We start from the raw sequence: 20,446 nt of genomic DNA on the forward strand, positions 1-20,446 counted from the left end.
ACACCTCACTGAGATGAGAGGGGAAATTCACCCTTGATCTTTTTTTGCAGACTAAGGTCTTGTCTGCACTGGATATTTCAGCCATCTGTGACCAGTCACTTGTGCAAACACCTCCTCAAGACAGGAAAAAATGCTATAAGCCATGATTTGTACACCACTTTCAAGTAGGGAGAAAGTTGCACTGGTGCAAATAGTTGCCAAGTTGTCGGTCTACACTAAGCTGGTATTCGCATTGGTGCAGTTTAACTTTACGTGAAAGTGCATGACACTAGGTGCCTTTATTGGTGCAGCTGATGGCTGGCCATTGCTGGCTGTAACCAGGGCAAACTGGCCCTACAGGGAGACCTAGGGACCAGTAGCAGAGTATCAGGTCATCCAGCCAGAGCTCTGCCATATATAGCATAGAAAGGCCTTTCTATGCTATGACATTTTAGATCTTGGCAGAGGCTAAAGACAGTAGCTACTCAGAGCTCATTGATTTTTCACACCTAACACTACTTTCCCAGAGGACTATGAAGAAAAGTCATTTTGTATATTCGGGACATTGCCAAGGTATGTCACCATTTTAATCTTGTTTTGCTCGCTGCTTACAAGAACTCCTGCGAAAGTAGAGATTAGGCTCTGGTTTTTTACTTCATGGTTTCTCTGAAGCTTCATGCTCCACGGAAAATGGAAGTAGTGTTTCATACAAAGAATTACAGAACTTTTCAAACAGATGTAAGTGGGTCACACTTGGGGCCCAAGAATCCTGACCATGTAACGAAGAGGGAGCAGTTTACATGTATACTGTCAAGCCAGAGGCATACACAGCTGTATGTAAATGAATGCTATTCACTAGGGTCACAATTTCACTGACATGCCTACACATCCACTTCTTCCCAACATGAAAGGATAGATCTATCCCTGAAGAAACAAGCTTTCAGATCCACAAAACCAAATCAGAACAAATCTTTATGGTTTGATAGCCAGTTCTCAAGATTACAACAGGATGTTACAGTATTTTTGGCATAATAAAAAATATTTACATTACAGCCAACACATTTATGTGTGTCGTGTATACAAAATATTTATAAATGCAAATTTATTTACAACTAGAGCAGCAGTTCTCAAACTGTGGGTCACGACCCCATTTTAATGAGACTTGCTGGGGCCCAGGGCCAAAGCCCAAGGGCTTCATTCCTGGGCAGTGGGATTAAGGTTACAGGCCTCCTGCCTGTGGCAAAGCCCTCAGGCTTTGGGTTTGGCCCCCCGGCCTGGGGCAGTTGGGTTTTGCCCCCCCTCTGGGTAGCAGGGCTTCAGTGGGCTCAGTTTCGGTCCCCCCTCCTGGGGTCCTGTAGTAATTTGTTGTCAGAAGGTGGTCATGGTACAATGAAGTTTGAGAACCCCTGAACTTTACTCATAGGAGCACTACTTTACTCATAGGAGAAAAAACAACCCTCCAAAGTTACCCGTCTGACAATGATGCAACTCCTGCTAGCAGACTAAAGGAAGAGAAAGCTGGCCAAGAGCTGTACGTTTGCAATTACTGGAGAATTCTATGGGGAGCATGAAACAGCTAAACCTTCTGGATAGAATTTTCAAGACAGAGACAGCCTGTGTTGATAGGACATCAGAATGCTCATGCCTTCCAATACTCTTGTAGTGGAGTTCACTTCATTCACCAAAATTGTCCAACCATAATATAATGCTGTGGATCCCCATCTTTCCAACACAAGTAAATCCAAGAGACAAAAGTTTGTGCCATCCTCCCACTCCTAGCTGAGAGAGTCTGTCTTGGTCCACTCAGCTTATAATTGTAGATGTGTATACAGCATCTTTGGGCAAGGGGTTAATCCTGAGGTAGAAAATACAAAGTCAGTTGACCTGAATTTGCTTCCAAAGCTTCACTTTGCTGTTTATGTGGCTTCACCAAATTCCTGAATGTTCTGAGTCCTGTTAAAATCAAAGTTATGTTCACGTAACCTGTGGCAAGGTCTGGGTGAAACAGCCTGTTCTCGGTCACCGTCAATGGCTCCCTCACTTCGGAGAGCTTGAGGGGCCTCCTCATGGACTGACTGCTGCTGTGGGAAGCGTGTGCGCGACAACCCTACGTCTCTGTTTAGTCCCCACAAGGGTAGCTGAAAAGGTTCTGAGAGAGAAGAAAAATGGGTAGGCATTTGAGTTCATGATAAATGCACCAGAATTCTAAACAAGGATTCTTTAATCTCCATGTGATTTGGCAATATGACATTCTTAACAAGATTATTTTCTATTTAGCTTTGAGGGCACATTTTACTGGAAGCCTTCCCACTGTAGCAATCTGTTACTATAACCAGCTACAACATGTCTGCAAGTTTCTCCAAAGGTTCTCTGGAAGAGTCACAAAAAACCTTGATTCTATTAAAATCGACAATGTATTTTTTTCCTCAGGTGCTTTGAAACATTAGGAATTCTATTCAGTAAACACATAAAAGTGCTATTTGGATTTCCTGAGGGATATCTGTATGACTCTAAAGCAAAGACAATGTTGGCAGAGAAATATACTTGATAATATTATATATGCACAAGACATTAAGTCTCATGAACTTTAAAGAGAGGAATTATAGGTTCAAAGATGCTGCTTTTATAAACAGGGAGTAACCAGGAGCATTTGAACATTTGGTGCAAAGCTTCAGATTTCTCTTCATTCAAAGTGCAGTCTGGAGAGGAAGTGTTCAGTGATTAGATTAACTACCCCACACACAACAACTTGACCAGAAAAATTGGATTAGTCCACTACCAATATATAAGGTAACAGGCAGGCCAGTATCTGGCTTGTGCCGTTGGACTGGAAGAAGAGGATGAGTCATGAACTTACCATTATTTGTCTGCTGGGCTGAGAGTTTCTTCTCATTTATTCTGTCATGATGGGTAAGAAAGGCAGACATTTCTCTGTCTACTAGAAGACGATCCAGAGTGCTGGCTTCATGTTGTGTGAGAGATGGATAGGTCTCCTTGGGCACTTGTACCATGAGACTGGACAATGTATGATCCAGTGAGTCCTCTTCTGTGATGTATGCATAAGGACAGTATTCACGGGTCCTGGAGTAGATGTTTGCATTGTCATAACAATCTGAGCAGATCACTAATGGCCCTGTGCCACCTGACACAATGGGGGAAAACAAAAAATATTCTTTGTTTAAAAAAAGAGTAGGGATGCCTGGTCTCTACAGTTGCTTTTATAGATAGGTATGATCATGCAATATCACCGTGTCATAGTGAGAAAAACACTGACATAGGATTGGTACTGAACTCCACAAAGCATGCTTGCTTCTTTTGAAAAATAAGCTGCAGGAGAAATATGCCATGTTCACATGCATAGCTACCCAAATTCATGTAGCCTTGTAACTCAGAACTTGCCTGGGAGAACAGAAGCTTAATGTGGTGTAAAGCAACCTCATATTGCCTTGTAAGTTCTAAGAGCAAAGGGGTTCCACTATCTAACTAACATGCATGTCTTCCTAATCACATTTGTATTAAAACAGTTCCTTACCCTATAATTACTGTGGTTCTTCAAGTACTTGTGTCTATTTCCCATTCTTGACGCGCATGCTACCCATGTTCTCCAGATCAGAAGCTTTTAGCCAGGTTTTGTTGGGGTCACACCTGCATCCTGAGTGCCCTTTGCGCCCCACCCCCCAAAATCTGAGAGCATGACAGGTGGAGTGGAGCCAAACATCTCTCAGTTCCTTCACTAAAACAGAATACAGGTCTTGTAGTAACAGGGCTGGAGGACAGGCCATGGAATAGGCATATATGGACAACATCTTGAAGAACCATAGTTACTGTAAAGTAACTGCTTTTTCTTTGAGTGCTTGTCCATACGTATTCCACTAGTGGTGATCTTAATTCCTATCTAGCCTCCTGTGCTAGTCCTGTGAAGTTTGACACTTCATGCCATTTTATAGACTCAGACTTGGCAAGGAGTGCCTGGTAATTGGCAATCCTAAAGTGGAGGCTGACAGAGGGCAGAGTAGCTCTTGGTTCAGAGGAGATCCAGGCATTTGAGCTCCTTTAGGTGTTGCCTTGCAGCTCTTCTGTTCTGTCCTCTCCTGAGGAGCAGTGAAAACAAGGGACCCTGGTGTAGGATGAATGTAAAAATACTAGAATGCCAAAGATGGTACCTGGGACCTTCTGTCTGCCTCTTTGGATGCTGGGGGAAAGCGATGCGGGTATCTGCCTCAGGAGCTGCGCAGCTGCTAACTGTCCCTTGTTTATGGCATAGCTGGCACGGAGGTGTACAAGACGCTTAAATTTGTGGGATATCTCCTGCCCTATATCAGTTAGAATCTCTAATGTCTCTGCCATCTGATGAAGGAAGTCAAATTTTTAAAATTAAGATTGAATCCTATTCTAAAAGATCTGCTCTAGGAATGGTTTCAAGGAAGTTCTAGGGCCTGGGTTATACAAGAGGTCAGACCAGATGATCGCAATGGCCTCTTCTGGCCTTGGAATCTAAAAAAAGCATTGTAGTCATCAGGGTGTGATGGAACAGATGGGACAACAGCATGATGGGACAATGAAATGGCAGCAGGGGCAAGTTCAGCTGACTGATGAACTTCAGAGACTTGCAATTGTTGAGAGTCACTAATTGACACCTGCAGGCTGATGCTGTTGGACCCTCCTGGACCCTATCAGAGAGGGAGATCTAGGCTTAGAGGGAGCCTAGGAGTGATATTTCTTGTCATGATGGAAATCCCTCGGTGCCCAGTATAGCCATGAATGAGGGCTATACACAAAATGAATTGGGAATCACAGCAGAGTGTAGCAGGAGGGATGTCTCTGTAGATACCTTGTATTTATCACAGTAACCACAAGTCCTGGATTCTCTATATAAGGATCTTAGAAAGAAGCCTTGGAGTAAATAGCTGAACCGCCCCCACTATGGAGATGAGAGGAATATTCCTCTTCCATTGGTGGAGCTGATGTAGTAGGTGTCACAGAATCATAGGAATAAAGGAAGGGACCTTAAGAAGTCAAGTCCAGTCCCTTGCGCTGGGGCAGGACCAAGTAAACCTAGACATCCTGACAGATGTTTGCAAAACCTGCTCTTAAAAATTTCCAGTAATGGGGAATCCACAAGCTCCATTGGAAGCCTGTTCCAGATTGTAATTATCTTTATAGCTAGAAAGTTTCTCCTAATATCTAACCTAAATCTCCCCTGCTACAGATTAAGCCCATTATTTCTGGTCTTACCTTCAATGGATATAGAGAATAATTGATCACCATCCTCTTTGTAACAGCCCTTAACATATTTGAAGACTGTTACTAGGCTCCCTTCAGTCTTTTCTCAGGACTAAACATGCCCAGTTTTGGGTTTTGTTTTTTTTTATTAAAACTTTCCTCATAGATCAGAGGATAGCAACAAAAGGTTTAGAAAACCTGAACTCTCTCCAATTTGTCCACATCTTTCCTCAAGTGTGGGGCCACGCTTGGACACAGTACTCCAGCTGAGACCTCACCAGTCCTGAGGAGAGTGGGACAGTTACCTTCCGTGTCTTCCATGCAACATCCTGGTAATACACCGCAAGATAATATTAGCCTTTTTCGCAACTGCATCACATTGTTAACTGATTCCATTTGCGATCCGCTGTAACCCCCAGATCCCTTTTAGCAGTACTGCCACCTAGCTAGTTTTTCCCCATTTTGTAATTGTACATTTGATTTTTCCTTCCTAAACGTAGTACTTTCCATTTGCCTTTATTGAATTTCATCTTGTTGAATTCAGACCAATTTGTCAAGGTTGTTTTGAATTCTAATCCTGTCCTCTAAACTGCTTGCAACCCCAGGCAGCTTGGAGTCATCTGAAAATTTTATAAGCACATTCTCCATTTCATTATCCAAGTCATTAATGGAGATATTGTTTAGTACTAGACCCAGGACTGACCTCTGCAGGACCATACTAGATATGCCCTCCCAGTTTGACAGCGAACCACTGACAACTACTCTGAGTATAGTCTTTCAACCAGTTGTGCACCCACCTTATCAGTAATTTCATCTAGACCATATTTCCCTAATTTGTTTTTATGATATGTCATATGGGACTGTATCAAAAGCCTTAGTAGGTCTGGGAAAAATCTTTTGTCGGTACCCAACACACACCTTGTGCCGAAGAAACAACAGTGATTAATATAGCTAGGGGAATGTTTACTGTTATGATAATGGTGACTCAGAAGACAGATGCTACTAGATCTGGTGCTGTGTATCTCAGCATCGAAACCATCAGTACCATAAACAGCAACTGTGAGGTGGATGGGACAGAACATTTGTGCTAACAGAATCTATACCAAAGTAGCTGGTGCTGGAGCAGAAAGCCTTGGTGTCAGTATGGAGTGCTCAACAAGCAGTGTTGCAGAGAGAGACGGATAAAAACTGCTTGAGGGTGCTCTTTGGCCAGTACTGGTATATGAAGAACAGCGTGCAGAGGAACCCAACTTGGGTCCTGTGCTACCCTTGTGAGAGGAAAGTTGCAGTAATCATGCCTCTGACAGGTTCTCAGACAGAAAGCCTGTTCTTCTCCAGAGAGAGGATGACTGCATCCTATTGCTTTCAGCAAATGAAGACTATATAGAAGTGGAAGCAGTAGAGGAGTCCTTCTCAGAAGCTGGGGCTCTAGAGGCAGCCATAACATTCACAGTCAACTGAGTACTTCTGGTGGAGGACTGTTCAGATCTGGGTGGATATTGTTTACTCTGCTCAGAAGCTGATCTCACTAACTTGTCTAGAAGATAAGTTTTAGGCAAGCTTCCCTTGCCTAATGGGTTCTTTTAAAAAAAGATACCAACAAATGGAGCATTTATCAACACTATGCCTCCCAAGGGATACAGCATACTTACATGAAGGACAATACATGAACATCAAAGATTTTTGCTCAGCCATAAGGGCTGAAGCCCAGTACCCAGAAAAGCTATCCGGAATAGAACCCTAATACATGACTACCCAAAGCGAATCACTCTCTGATCTACCCTGCATAGATAACCATGTACAACCCATGCAATTTGTATGATTGCAAGGGACAGGAACATTGCTCTCAGTCCTGTTCCGCAGCCATGGGCTTCTCCACCCTTTGTGCCTCAGGGAGCCAGGAGGGCATCCAGACACAGACACAGTCCCAGTGAATTCTGATCTTGAGAATGTGACAGATTCTGATCTTGAGAATGTGGGGAGCAAGCACCCCCAAAAGTGGAATATATATATACACACACATGGACCAGCACTCTAAGAGGTAGGGTTTTTAAATTTAGAGTATAGAAAATTCTAAAATTTCTAGAGTCTTCTAAAACATTTAACCTTCAATGCTAATGCCATTACCTATTACCCTGCTTTGTGTAATGCTGCGATGCAAAGGGGCATACTTACCATCTGTTCCCTTGTGCACATAGCCATTTGCAGGAGGCATAAGCTGTTGATGGCTTCCTGCCTCTGAGTTGCTGTAGCCTTCCTGAGGTTCAGAAAGAGTTCCTTGGGAGGATAAATAACTGGGAATATCTGCAGGTAAATTCATCTCCTCTGAAAGAGAGAGACAGAGATTAACATTGACTACCTCAACAGTAAGTGATGCTATTCAGCAAACTAATGCAAACATACTGAGAAAAAAGAAAAGGAGGACTTGTAGCACCTTAGAGACTAACCAATTTATTTGAGCATGAGCTTTCGTGAGCTAAAGCTCATTTCATCGGATGCATACTGTGGAAAATACAGAAGATGTTTTTATACACACAAACCATGAAAAAATGGGTGTTTCTATCCCCCCACCCTATCCCCCCACCCTACGTTTTCTATCCCCCCACCCTACTCTCCTGCTGGTAATAGGTTATCTAAAGTGATCACTCTCCTTACAATGTGTATGATAATCAAGGTGGGCCATTTCCAGCACAAATCCAGGTTTTCTCCCCCCCCACCCCAAAACAAACCCACTCTCCTGTTGGTAATAGCTTATCTAAAGTGATGGTTAGTCTCTAAGGTGCCACAAGTACTCCTTTTCTTTTTGCGAATACAGACTAACACGGCTGTTACTCTGAAACCTGTCATTATGCAAGGCACTGCATTTAGCCGTATGGAGTAGAAATCTATTAACTGCATGAAAAAACTCGTACAGATACAGACAGACATCATCTTCCTTTCCAAATGCAAACAGATGGACATCGTACCAAAAGGACTGAAAGTAAAAAATCCATTACAATCTACACACCACACAGACTATGCTGACAGCTTGTGCCACACACTCTCAAAGAAACTGCGGAACCACCTGATCAACATCCTCTACAGCAAACAGGGAAAGATAAAGAATGAGCTCTCATAAATGGATAATCTCTAAAAAAACCAACCTTCCACACAAACTTCCTCGTGGCTGGACTTTACTAAAAATAGACAAGCCATTTACACCACACACTTTGCTTCTCTACAAAAGAAAAAGGACACTAAACTTTCTAAACTACTACATGCCACAAGGGGCCACAGCAATGGCTCCCTCAAGCCACCCAGCAATATTGTTAACCTATCCAACTATAATCTTAGCCCAGCAGAAGCAGCTCTCCTATCTCGGGGCCTCTCCTTCTGCCCCTCCACCCCCACGAACATGAAAAAGTTCTGTGGTGACCTAGAATCCTATTTTCGACGTCTCTGACTCAAGGAAAATTTCCAACACACCTCTGAACAACATACTAATCCACAGAGACCTCCCTACCAACACAACAAAAAGAAGGATTCTATGTGGACTCCTCCTGAAGGTGAAAACAGCAGACTGGACTTCTACATAGAGTGCTTCCGCCGACGTGCAAGGGCTGAAATTGTGGAAAAGCAGCATCACTTGCCCCACAACCTCAGCCGTGCAGAACACAATGCCATCCACAGCCTCAGAAACAATTCTGACATCATAATCAAAAAGGCTGACAAAGGAGGTGCTGTTGTCATCATGAATAGGTCAGAATATGAACAAGAGGCTGCTAGGCAGCTCTCCAACACGAGTTTCTACAAGCCATTACCCTCTGATCCCACTGAGAGTTACCAAAAGAAACTACAGCATTTGCTCAAGAAACTTCCTGAAACCTGAAAAAGCACAAGATCAAATCCACACAGACACACCCCTGGAACCCCGACCTGGGATATTCTATCTACTACCCAAGATCCATAAACCTGGAAATCCTGGGCGCCCCATCACCTCAGGCATTGGCACCCTGACAGCAGGATTGTCTGGCTATGTAGACTCCCTCCTCAGGCCCTACGCTACCAGCACTCCCAGCTACCTTCGAGACACCACTGACTTCCTGAGGAAACTAAAATCCATCGGTGATCTTCCTGATGACACCATCCTGGCCACTATGGATGTAGAAGCCCTCTACACCAACATTCCACATAAAGATGGACTACAAGCCGTCAAGAACACTATCCCCAATAATGTCACAGCTAACCTGGTGGCTGAACTTTGTGACTTTGTCCTTACCCATAACTATTTTACATTTGGGGACAATGTATACCTTCAGATCAGCGGCATTGCTATGGGTACCCGCATGGCCCCACGGTATGCCAACATTTTTATGGCTGACTTAGAACAACGCTTCCTCAGCTTTCGTCCCCTAACGCCCCTACTCTACTTGCGCTATATTGATGACATCATCATCTGGACCCATGAAAAGAAGCCCTTGAGGAATTCCACCATGATTTCAACAATTTCCATCCCACCATCAACCTCAGCCTGGTCCAGTCCACACAAGAGATCCACTTCCTGGACACTACAGCGCTAATAAACGATGGTCACAAACACCACCCTATACCGGAAACCTACTGACCGCTATTCCTACCTACATGCCTCCAGCTTTCACCCTGACCACACTACATGATCCATTGTCTACAGCCAAGCTCTGCGATACAACTGCATTTGCTCCAAGCCCTCAGACAGAGACAAGCACCTACAAGATCTCTATCAAGCATTCTTACAACTACAATACCCACCTGTGGAAGTGAAGAAACAGATTGATAGAACCAGAAGAGTTCCCAAAAGCTACCTACTACAGGACAGGCCTAACAAAGAAAATAACAGAACGCCACTAGCCGTCACCTTCAGCCCCCAACTAAAACCCCTCCAACGCATTATCAGGGATCTACAACCTATCCTGAAGGATGACCCAACACTCTCACAAATCTTGGGAGACAGGCCAGTCCTTGCCTACAGACAGCCCCCCAACCTGAAGCGAATACTCACCAGCAACCACATACCACACAACAGAACCACTAACCTAGGAATCTATCCTTGCAACAAAGCCCGTTGCCAACTGTGCCCACATATCTATTCAGGGGACACCATCACAGGGCCTAATAACATCAGCCACACTATCAAAGGCTCGTTCACCTGCACATCCACCAATGTGATATATGCCATCATGTGCCAGCAATGCCCCTCTGCCATGTACATTGGTCAAACTGGATAGTCTCTACGTAAAAGAATAAATGGACACAAATCAGATGTCAAGAATTATAACATTCAAAAACCAGTCGGAGAACACTTCAATCTCTCTGGTCACTCGATTTCTGATCTCAAAGTGACTATCCTTCAACAAAAAACTTCGAAAACAGACTCCAGTGAGAGACTGCTGAATTGGAATTAATTTGCAAACTGGATACAATTAACTTAGGCTTGAATGGAGACTGGGAATGGTTGAGTTATTATAAAAAGTAACTTATTTCCCCTTGTTTATTCCTCCCCCCCCGTTCCTCAGACGTTCTTGTTAAACCCTGGATTTGTGCTGGAAATGGCCCACCTTGATTATCATACACATTGTAAGGAGAGTGATCACTTTAGATAAGCTATTCATAGAATATCAGGGTTGGAAGGGACCTCAGGAGGTTATCTAGTCCAACCCCCTGCTCAAAGCAGGACCAATCCCCAATTAAATCAATTAAATATTACCAGCAGGAGAGTAGGGTGGGGGGATAGAAAACATTTTGTAGTGATAAACACCCATTTTTTCATGGTTTGCGTGTATAAAAACATCTTCTGTATTTTCCACAGTATGCATCCGATGAAGTGAGCTGTAGCTCACGAAAGCTTATGCTCAAATAAATTGGTTAGTCTTTAAGGTGCCACAAGTCCTCCTCTTCTTTTTACGAATACAGACTAACATGGCTGTTACTCTGAATACTGAGAAAAGGATTTCATTCATGTGTCATCCCCTTTCTCTTGAGATTAAAAATCCACATACCTGGCTAAGAGAGACTTACCAAAAAAGCTAGCAGAACCAATCAAAATCTTACTCGAAGCCTTGCAAGTATTCTCACTCAGACATAAATTTCAAATTCTTATTTACTCTCAACTTTGTGAACTTCATTTGTTTCCCTCATTTCAGAAGTGCACCACGATTGACAAGGTAAAACGTGTTTAATGTTAAAGAATGCACATTTGACAGACAGACTCGAAACCCTGCATATATCCAGTTGACCCTGTACGTAAACCAGGAGGCATTCTGCTGTGACAAACAAAGGCTTTCCCCTCCATTAGGTCTCTTACTTTAAGAAATTATTTCAGTTAGTCATAGGTTAAAACACAACAGAAGTAGAATCATAGAATATCAGGGTTGGAAGGGACCTCAGGAGGTCATCTAGTCCAACCCCCTGCTCAAAGCAGGACCAATCCCCAATTAAATCATCCCAGCCAGGGCTTTGTCAAGCCTGACCTTAAAAACTTCTAAGGAAGGAGATTCTACCACCTCCCTAGGTAACGCATTCCAGTGTTTCACCACCCTCTTAGTGGTAAAGTTTTTCCTAATATCCAATCTAAACCTCCCCCACTGCAACTTGAGACCATTACTCCTTGTCCTGTCCTCTTCCACCACTGAGAATAGCCTAGAACCATCCTCTTTGGAACCACCTCTCAGGTAGTTGAAAGCAGCTATCAAATCCCCCCTCATTCTTTTCTTCTGCAACCTAACAATCCCAGTTCCCTCAGCCTCTCCTCATAAGTCATGTGTTCCAGACCCCTAATCATTTTTGTTGCCCTTCGCTGGACTCTTTCCAACTTATCCACATCCTTCTTGTAGCGCGGGGCCCAAAACTGGACACAGTACTCCAGATGAGGCCTCACCAATGTCAAATAGAGGGGAACGATCACGTCCCTCGATCTGCTGGCTATGCCCCTACTTATACATCCCAAAAATGCCACTGGCCTTCTTGGCAACAAGGGCGCACTGTTGACTCATATCCAGCTTCTCGTCCACTGTCACCCCTAGGTTCTTTTCCGCAGAACTGCTGCCTAGCCATTCGGTCCCTAGTCTGTAGCGGTGCATTGGGTTCTTCCGTCCTAAGTGCAGCACCCTGCACTTATCCTTGTTGAACCTCATCAAATTTCTTTTGGCCCAATCCTCCAATTTGTCTAGGTCCCTCTGTATCCTATCCCTGCCCTCCAGCGTATCTACCACTCCTCCTAGTTTAGTATCATCCGCAAACTTGCTGAGAGTGCAATCCACACCATCCTCCAGATCATTTATGAAGATATTGAACAAAACTGGCCCCAGGACCAACCCTTTGGGCACTCCACTTGATACCGGCTGCCAACTAGACATGGAGCCATTGATCACTACCCGTTGAGCCCGACAATCCAGCCAACTTTCTACCCACTGTATAGTGCATTCATCCAGCCCATACCTCTTTAACTTGCTGACAAGAATACTGTGGGAGACAGTGTCAAAAGCTTTGCTAAAGTCAAGGAACAATACATCCACTGCTTTCCCTTCATCCACAGAAGCAGTAATCTCATCATAGAAGGCAATTAGATTAGTCAGGCATGACCTTCCCTTGGTGTATCCATGCTGACTGTTCCTGATCACTTTCCTCTCGTGTAAGTGCTTCAGGATTGATTCCTTGAGGACCTGCTCCATGATTTTTCTGGGGACTGAGGTGAGGCTGACTGGCCTGTAGTTCCCAGGATCATCCTCCTTCCCTTTTTAAGAAAGCTGGCCCTGTATTTTACCTACCTGTGTTAGTGATGCTGTAGTCTTCACTTTTCCTTCGCATGTGATATATAACTATAACCCATACTAGAGAGGTGCCCACAACGCAGCAGACTACAACAATAATCACAATGCCAACTGTCGTCCAGCCATCTTCCTCATGCAAGATACCACTCTGGGAGGAATCACAATTTGGGGAAGATAGAACATTTAGGTAAATATGGCCACGCTCTGTGCCAAGTGTGTTGGACATAGTGCATGTATATTTCCCAGCATCCTCTAACCCAGCATCCACAATGATAAGGAGTTGATTGGCAGCAGCAAAGAAGTGTCGTTCTGTTACTGTCAGAGGCCCATCATCTTTAGTCCAGTTCAGGCGAGGGGCTGGACTGCCACCAGCTATACATTGCAACACGGCCGTTTCTCCTCGGGTTACTGTCCTGTCTTCTAGAGGCCTAACAAATGAAGGAGTTTCTGGATATGGTGGAAAGGAAGAAAAGTTATTTTAATATTGTAAAGTCAAATATAATTAAAAAGATAATTGCACAGAATTTCAATTGCAGCCTTCCTATGTGTATCAAATGATATTTAGAATCCAATCCCACAGTTTGAAAATAGAGATGGGCAAAGGAGAACAGTGGCCAGGAAATACTGTGACAGATCTGATGTGATGGAAGACACTTCCATGAATGGTGGACTCACTAGAACTGATCTGGACAGAGCCTTGCTGAATACACCAAAGGTAAGACTGTATGGGGTGATATGAAGTCTTTTCCATTTCTATAGTTTATATATGACCTTAATGTAAAAAAAAGGGTAGAGGATCTTCAAAAAAAACAAAAACACCACACCAAAAACAGCCCTTCTGGTGGTATTTCCTTCCTATACCAGCTCAGCATAGTCCAGGTCGCCTGTGATTAAGTTCAGCTCCCTGAGTTAAAGCTGGAATTATCAAATCTATAAAATCAACCTAATCAAGAAGCGTTCCCATAATTCTCTCTTCCCAAACCCATACCAAAATGTACAGTAAATGAAGCTGCAGACTAGCTGCGCAGCGAGTGACTGATGAGAGGTTATTTCATGATGCAGACTGATATGGACAACAGAAGAAGGGCGCAGCATTAGAAACTGTTTCCAAGTTTGGCATTCAACTTCCCCAAGATAATGCAAGCCAACAATAGGGAACTCTGCTGTAGCCACACACATTAACAAAATACATTTCTTCCATTGTTCTTTACCGCAAACCACCACCTACAACCAGGTAAGTCGAACACTGGTCCTTTTATAGCTTTGACCCATCTTGAAAAATGTGATTAACTGCTACCTACAATCAGAGAAACATGCCACTCTGGTAGCACATTAACTCACATCCAATTCATTTAGATTCCCTAGCAACCTCTCATGTAAGTCAGCTACCATCATCACAAAGAGAGATAAGTGAAAGGATCTGTACAGTCCCAGAATTGTGCTTTGCTTACCTAATACAGTCAATGTGGCATTTGCTGATAGACCTCCTGCGATGTTTTGTGCCATACAGCTATAGATTCCCATATCTTCTATTTTTACATTTGCGATGAAGAACACATCGTCTTCAGGCATAACATGCATTCGCCTCTCTCGTGCTGCAGGGAAGTCTGTGCCACCGTCTTTCTGCCATGAGATCTGTGGAGGGGGGTGGCCCTCGGCGGCACACTCAAGTCGGGCCATGGCCCCAGTACGGATAGTTAGATCCATGGGGGTTTTCAGAAAGGAAGGCAGCTCTGCAGTGGAGGAGACATTATGGACTGAATGTGAAAAAATTTTCAGTTCAGGGCATAATTAAGTTCTTCTCTATACTAGAGGAGTCTCTGAACTGCAGCAGATCTTACAGACTGCTACAATCCTTTTAAAGGATTGTAGGAATGATACAAATGCAGTATATTCTTTTATTTAAAATTCTGTAATGAAATAAAGAAAAGGAGTACTTGTGGCACCTTAGAGACTAACAAATTTATTTGAGCATAAGCTTTCGTGAGCTACAGCTCACTTCATTGGATGCATTGTGAGCTGTAGCTCACGAAAGCTTATGCTCAAATAAACTGGTTAGTCTCTAAGGTGCCACAAGTACTCTTTTTCTTTTTGCGAATACAGACTAACACGGCTGCTACTCTGAAACCTGTAATGGAATACTAAATCTGCAATACTCCATTAAGATCATCTTAGTGGGGGACAAATGTCCCAACCACTACCTCTCAGTAACAGGTGAAAGCAGGACGGCTTAGCTTAATTCTCAAGTCTTTATTTGCTCATACTTTTCTGTCCCCTGTAAAAGAAGAGGTGAATTATAGCTTAATAGCCAACAGCAGTATCATACATGGCTCTGCTAAGAGCTCACAAGCTCTTTACTCATGAGGAGTCAGCCAGTGCCTCTGGAGCAAGCCAGACAAACTCGTGTCTCCTAGAATGGATTTCTGCTCTGGACGGACAGTCCCCTCCACTTATCTAGTGTTCTCTAAAGGCTTGGTTTAACATGGGTTTCTTGGCCACCTTCTTTCAGATCATGACAACAGAAGGCTTAAATGGGGCTGAAATACCTCAATACAATGGTTGTTTCCTCAGTTTTATGTGGTAGATCTACTTGTGTCTGTGTCCCTCAGCTTTGCAAGTGTTTATAGGGGAAGGGTGGGTGGCTCACTCAGCCAACAGCGGGAGCTTTCAGTTTAGAAACAGTAACACTGCACCCATTTTGCTGGACTAGAGAGAGAATTACACATATTTTGACTAGAGCTTGGTGAAATGTTTTATGTTTTCAAAATTTTATTTATTTTTGCCAAAAAGTGTTGCCAATTTTTACCACTTATGGAACGGATAGGTTTGATAACTATGATAAATGCTGAAAATATCATGCAAATTTTTCAGCCAGCTCTGGACATGACTCCTCTCCACAGACCCATTATAGGAGTTTTGTTCCTGCTTTTCTGAGCCTCTTTATGGAGTCTGAACAAACATTGGAACAACTTCAGTGAGGAGGAAATCAAGCTCTTGTAAATCTCAACTAGCTTCAAAAGCATTTTTCTAGATAAAAGTTTAATTATAACCTCAGATGAAAAAAAATAAAGCTTCTCTTTTGTTAGCATAGCTGCTTACCATTGACAGTCAGTTTGGCTTTGTTGGAATAATTGGAACCAAAGTGATTAGTGACAATGCACTGGTATTTCCCTTCATCGGTGAAATTCACATTGAAAAGATGCAGGACTGTGGTGTATTCAAGGACCTCCCCATCTTGCTGCTGATACCTGGCAAAATTCTCAATGTCTGCATCATACAATACTTCACTGTCTTTACGCCATGCAGTGGATATTGGTGAATCACTGGTGCTTACTGCAGTGCAAGTCAAAGTCACATTCATGCCTCTTAGAGCAATTGTGCTCTCAGGATGTACTCTTATCTGTGGTTTAGGAAAGTCATCTGAAAAGGGATAGCAAGATTAATCAGGTTTTCCCTTCAGCATGCAGCTGATGTTGCAAGAAAAATATTGAAAAGTATTTTATGTGGAAACAAACAGTGCTGTTTGTATCGTAGGTAACATCTGCTTCCACTGCTTATTCCCCGCATTAAATTATCTTGAGTTTGACATCAGTCAGCTGATGGAGAAACGAAGCTGTGAAACAAACAGGTGGGGGCCACACAGAATAAGCAACAAGAACAGATGAGGTGAAAGACACCTCAAGGTCTTCACCAGGAACCTGTATTTTCCATAGTTACCTGGATTTGTTGCAGATTTTATACACAGATGCATAATTGTGCTGCATAATCTAATTTTATTTTGTAAGGGATAGAAATTCTCATGGCAGCAAAGACATCTTTACAGGCATCACACGATGTAAACTGATGGCTTGCTGCAATATGTCTGCATGCAAACAACCTAAAGAAATCTCTGAGAAACATGAACTGTCCCATTCCTCCCTGAAGAGTGTTGACTGATGACAATTTATATGTCAACATACCTATTTCAATGCTTATTGTTTTTAAGCAAAAAGCTTCAGTTGTGCTAATCCATTGGCAGATGTTAGGTTGGGAGCACTGAGGTAGGAATGAGGAGCTTAAGACCCACCAAAGATTGCTACCGACCAAAAAAGGAGGTAGGGTGTTGCGGAAAACAGACATGTGGATGGATAAGGATGGCCAGGTGGTTAAGGTGCTAGCCTGGAACCCAGGACACATGGATTAAATTCTCAGATCTTCCACAGAGTCCCTGTGTGGCCTTAGACAAGTCACAGTTTCCACCTCAGTTTCCCCATCTATAAAATGCAGATAATAGCACTTTCTTATCTCACAATTCTTTTGCAAGGATTAACGCGTTCAAGTTTGTGAGGCACTCTGTAACACTTATTTGGGTTCCTTTGTCATAATATCACTCTCCAGGATGCCCAGACTATCCTGTGCATACAAAAAATTTAAGCTACCCATGCCCTCCTAGGTACTAAGAGAACCACTATTACAGGGTTCAACACCTTCTACAAAGCAGACAATCAAGAATTTGAGCCACATCAAATTTTTATAGTAAATTAAAGGATCTTGTCATAGGACTTCCCCTCTTATATAATCACAGGACTGGAAGGGACTGTGAGAGGTCATCTAGTCCAGTCCCCTGCACTCATGGCAGGACCAGGTATTATCTAGACCATGCCCGACACGTGTTTGTCTAACCTACTCTTAAAAATCTCCAGTGATGGAGATTCCACAACCTCCCTAGGCAATTTATTCCAGTGCTTAACCATCCTGACAGTTCGGAAGTTTTTCCTAATATCCGACCTAAACTGCCCTTGCTGCAATTTAAGCCCATTGCTTCTTGCCCTATCCTCAGAGGTTAAGAACAATTTTTCTTCCTCCTCCTTATAACCACCTTTTATATACTTGAAAACTGTTATATCCCCCTCAGTCATCTCTTCTCCAGACTAAGCATACCCCATTTTTTCAATCTTCTCTCTTAGGTCATGTTTTCTAAACCTTTAATCGTTTTTGTTGCTCTTCCCTAGACTTTCTCTAATCTGTCCGCATCTTTCCTGAAATATGGCACCCAGAACTGGACACAATACTCCAGTTGAAGGAGAATCAGCATGGAGTACAGTGGAAGAATTACTTCTTGTGTCTTGCTTACAACAATCCTGCTAATACATCCCAGAAAGATGTTCACTTTTTTTGCAACCGTCTTACACTGTTTACTCATTTAGCTTGTGATCCATTATGACCCCCATATCCCTTTCTGCAGTACTTCTTCCTAGGCAGTCATTGCCCATTTTGTATGTGTGCAACTGATTGTTCCTTCCTAAGTGAAGTACTTTGCATTTTTGTCTTTCTTGAATTTCATCCTATTTACTTCAGACCATTTCTCCCGTTTGTCCAGATCATTTTGAATTACAATCCTATCCTCCAAAGCACTTGCAACCCCTCCCAGGTTGGTATCCTCCACAAACTTTATAAGTGTACTCTCTATGCCATTACCTAAATCACTGATGAAGCATCTCTTACAGTAGACTATACAGTGCCTCAGTGCAACAGAAACCAGGGAACTTGGGAAAAATATATAGCCATGGAAAGAGCCAAACCAAAAAGCAATGGTAGGCCAAGTGATGCATGTACACGCAAATTAATTCTTTGTCTCCATTACTTAGCCCAATAATCTCCTTCAATTCAACATGAATGTCTGGTTTCCAAGAAGGGTGCATTTCTACTTAGGTACTGCCATACCCCTAAGTCAAAGTCATTAAGAATACAAACCACAGACAAAGTCTTCAGGATTCACATTGAGAATGCTTTGTCCAGCTAACCATTCAGGGTAAGCACAGCTAACATTTACAGCCTGTTGTAAATGGCTGTCAATGAGCCACTGAAGCAGCCATTTCAACTGGCAGTCACAGAGTAGGCTGCTGGTGTTCAACATCCTGCAGAAACAAGGTTAAAAAGGAAGAGTCATTCATTTTATTTACTTATTTCACATCTCTGATATTGTGGTGACAAAGTAGCTGAACACCACTGGCACATACATACAAAGCACCCACCACCATTGTATCCGGATCTTAGGAGATCTATCGGCTGCTGTCAGTAAATGCCATATCAGGAAGTCTTTACTGGACTGAAAAAAATTATTCACTCCTTCCGGAGAGTGAATCTGGGGATTAGTGAGTTAGAACCAGGAAGGGCATGTACCAAAGAATAAAGGGATTCCTTTCAGCAATATCCACTCTTGTCCATGAACAACCACCACCATTTTAAAAACATACAAGATAGTGAATAAAGTCTCACATGGGTGCCTAATATAGAAAGCATGTCTCACTACCTTCCTTCTCTCAGTGAAGCTTATGTGAAACTCAATAATGGCCCATCTGGCCAGGATTAACTAAATTGATAATTTTTTTTAAAACAGATTACATGATATTCAGACCTCATCTTCTATAGAGCTATGAATTATATACTCCCATCGAATATCACTAGGTGTGTGGGTCTCAACATTATATAACGTTCTACATGTTTGCTGAAGTTTATACAAGGCCGGGGGGGTCAAAACATGATGCTAGTCAAGCCCCCTGGAAAGATTTGTTTGGCCATTTCTCCTGTTCACTGGCCAAGTTCCAAGATGTTTTGAATTTTTTATATGGGGAATATCATCTGAGGCTTTTCGTCTCTTAATTGTCTGAAAACCAGGCTAGATTTTTGAGCAGACAAGTCAACAGCTTTAATTTAGTCTCAGAGGGGCCACAAGAAGCGTTTAATTTTGTAATAAAGGAGTGGGGTACTGCTAAGAGCCACATTAATGACCATAACATCATCAGTCTGCATGTTGGACCATTAAGGAATATAAAGACTTCCTCTGTGTTCTATTTCAAAGCAGACATGCAAATATTAAAACCTTTTTTTAAAAAAAATTCCCCCATTCTAAAATGTTTTCAGAACATTCCTCCCTTTACATTTTTAGTATATATTTTACAGCAGAGAAATTTGATACCACCAACCCTGGTAGAATACAGTCCTGATTTGCAACCTGGTTCCATGCATCACAAGGGATTGTCAAACAGAGAAATGCAGATAAAAATTTTCCAACACTAAGTGACAAAGCCAATTATAGACGCCCAGGAAGTCTTGGCTCCTGACATTGTGGGGATAACAAAAGCTAACCCCAGCTTTTTATTAATCAGAGCACTGCTTTAAACACCCAGACCCCGAAGCAAGAGTTCTCATGAACTGCTCTCAAGATGAAAGAGCAAAGGAGTTGGAAAATCACTGCAAGGAAGTATTGTAGTTTATAGTAATTATGTTCAGGAAGAGAAGATATAAAATTTTAGCAGGCATTAGATAAACCCTATAGCCATGGATAAAAATTTAATTTTTACATAGAAATTACCACCACTAATGCCTACTTTGTTGTATTGATATTTTGTAACAGAGGTGGAACATATTTAAGCAAAACTGTAGGGAAGTCTATAAGGGACACAATATAGTCTAACTTG

General features: G+C 42.6%; 1 protein-coding gene across 2 annotated transcripts in view; it reads right to left on the bottom strand.

Moving 5' to 3' along the window:
* Positions 1-926: 926 nt before the first annotated feature.
* The window catches only part of LRIG2 (leucine rich repeats and immunoglobulin like domains 2), a 42,970-nt gene continuing 23,450 nt past the window's right edge, over positions 927-20,446 (bottom strand). For both annotated transcript variants that reach the window (XM_073320426.2, XM_073320427.2), the window contains exons 12-18: positions 18,720-18,883; positions 16,086-16,406; positions 14,438-14,719; positions 12,984-13,433; positions 7,378-7,527; positions 2,837-3,121; positions 927-2,128 (exon numbers count right to left, since the gene is read on the bottom strand). In XM_073320426.2, coding sequence (XP_073176527.1) covers positions 1,896-2,128; positions 2,837-3,121; positions 7,378-7,527; positions 12,984-13,433; positions 14,438-14,719; positions 16,086-16,406; positions 18,720-18,883 — 1,885 coding nt within the window. In that variant the 3' untranslated portion in view covers positions 927-1,895. The remainder of the gene's footprint in view (positions 2,129-2,836; positions 3,122-7,377; positions 7,528-12,983; positions 13,434-14,437; positions 14,720-16,085; positions 16,407-18,719; positions 18,884-20,446) is intronic.

This window comes from Lepidochelys kempii, chromosome 21, assembly GCF_965140285.1.
Source record: "Lepidochelys kempii isolate rLepKem1 chromosome 21, rLepKem1.hap1, whole genome shotgun sequence".
NCBI classification, from domain to species: Eukaryota; Metazoa; Chordata; order Testudines; family Cheloniidae; genus Lepidochelys; species Lepidochelys kempii.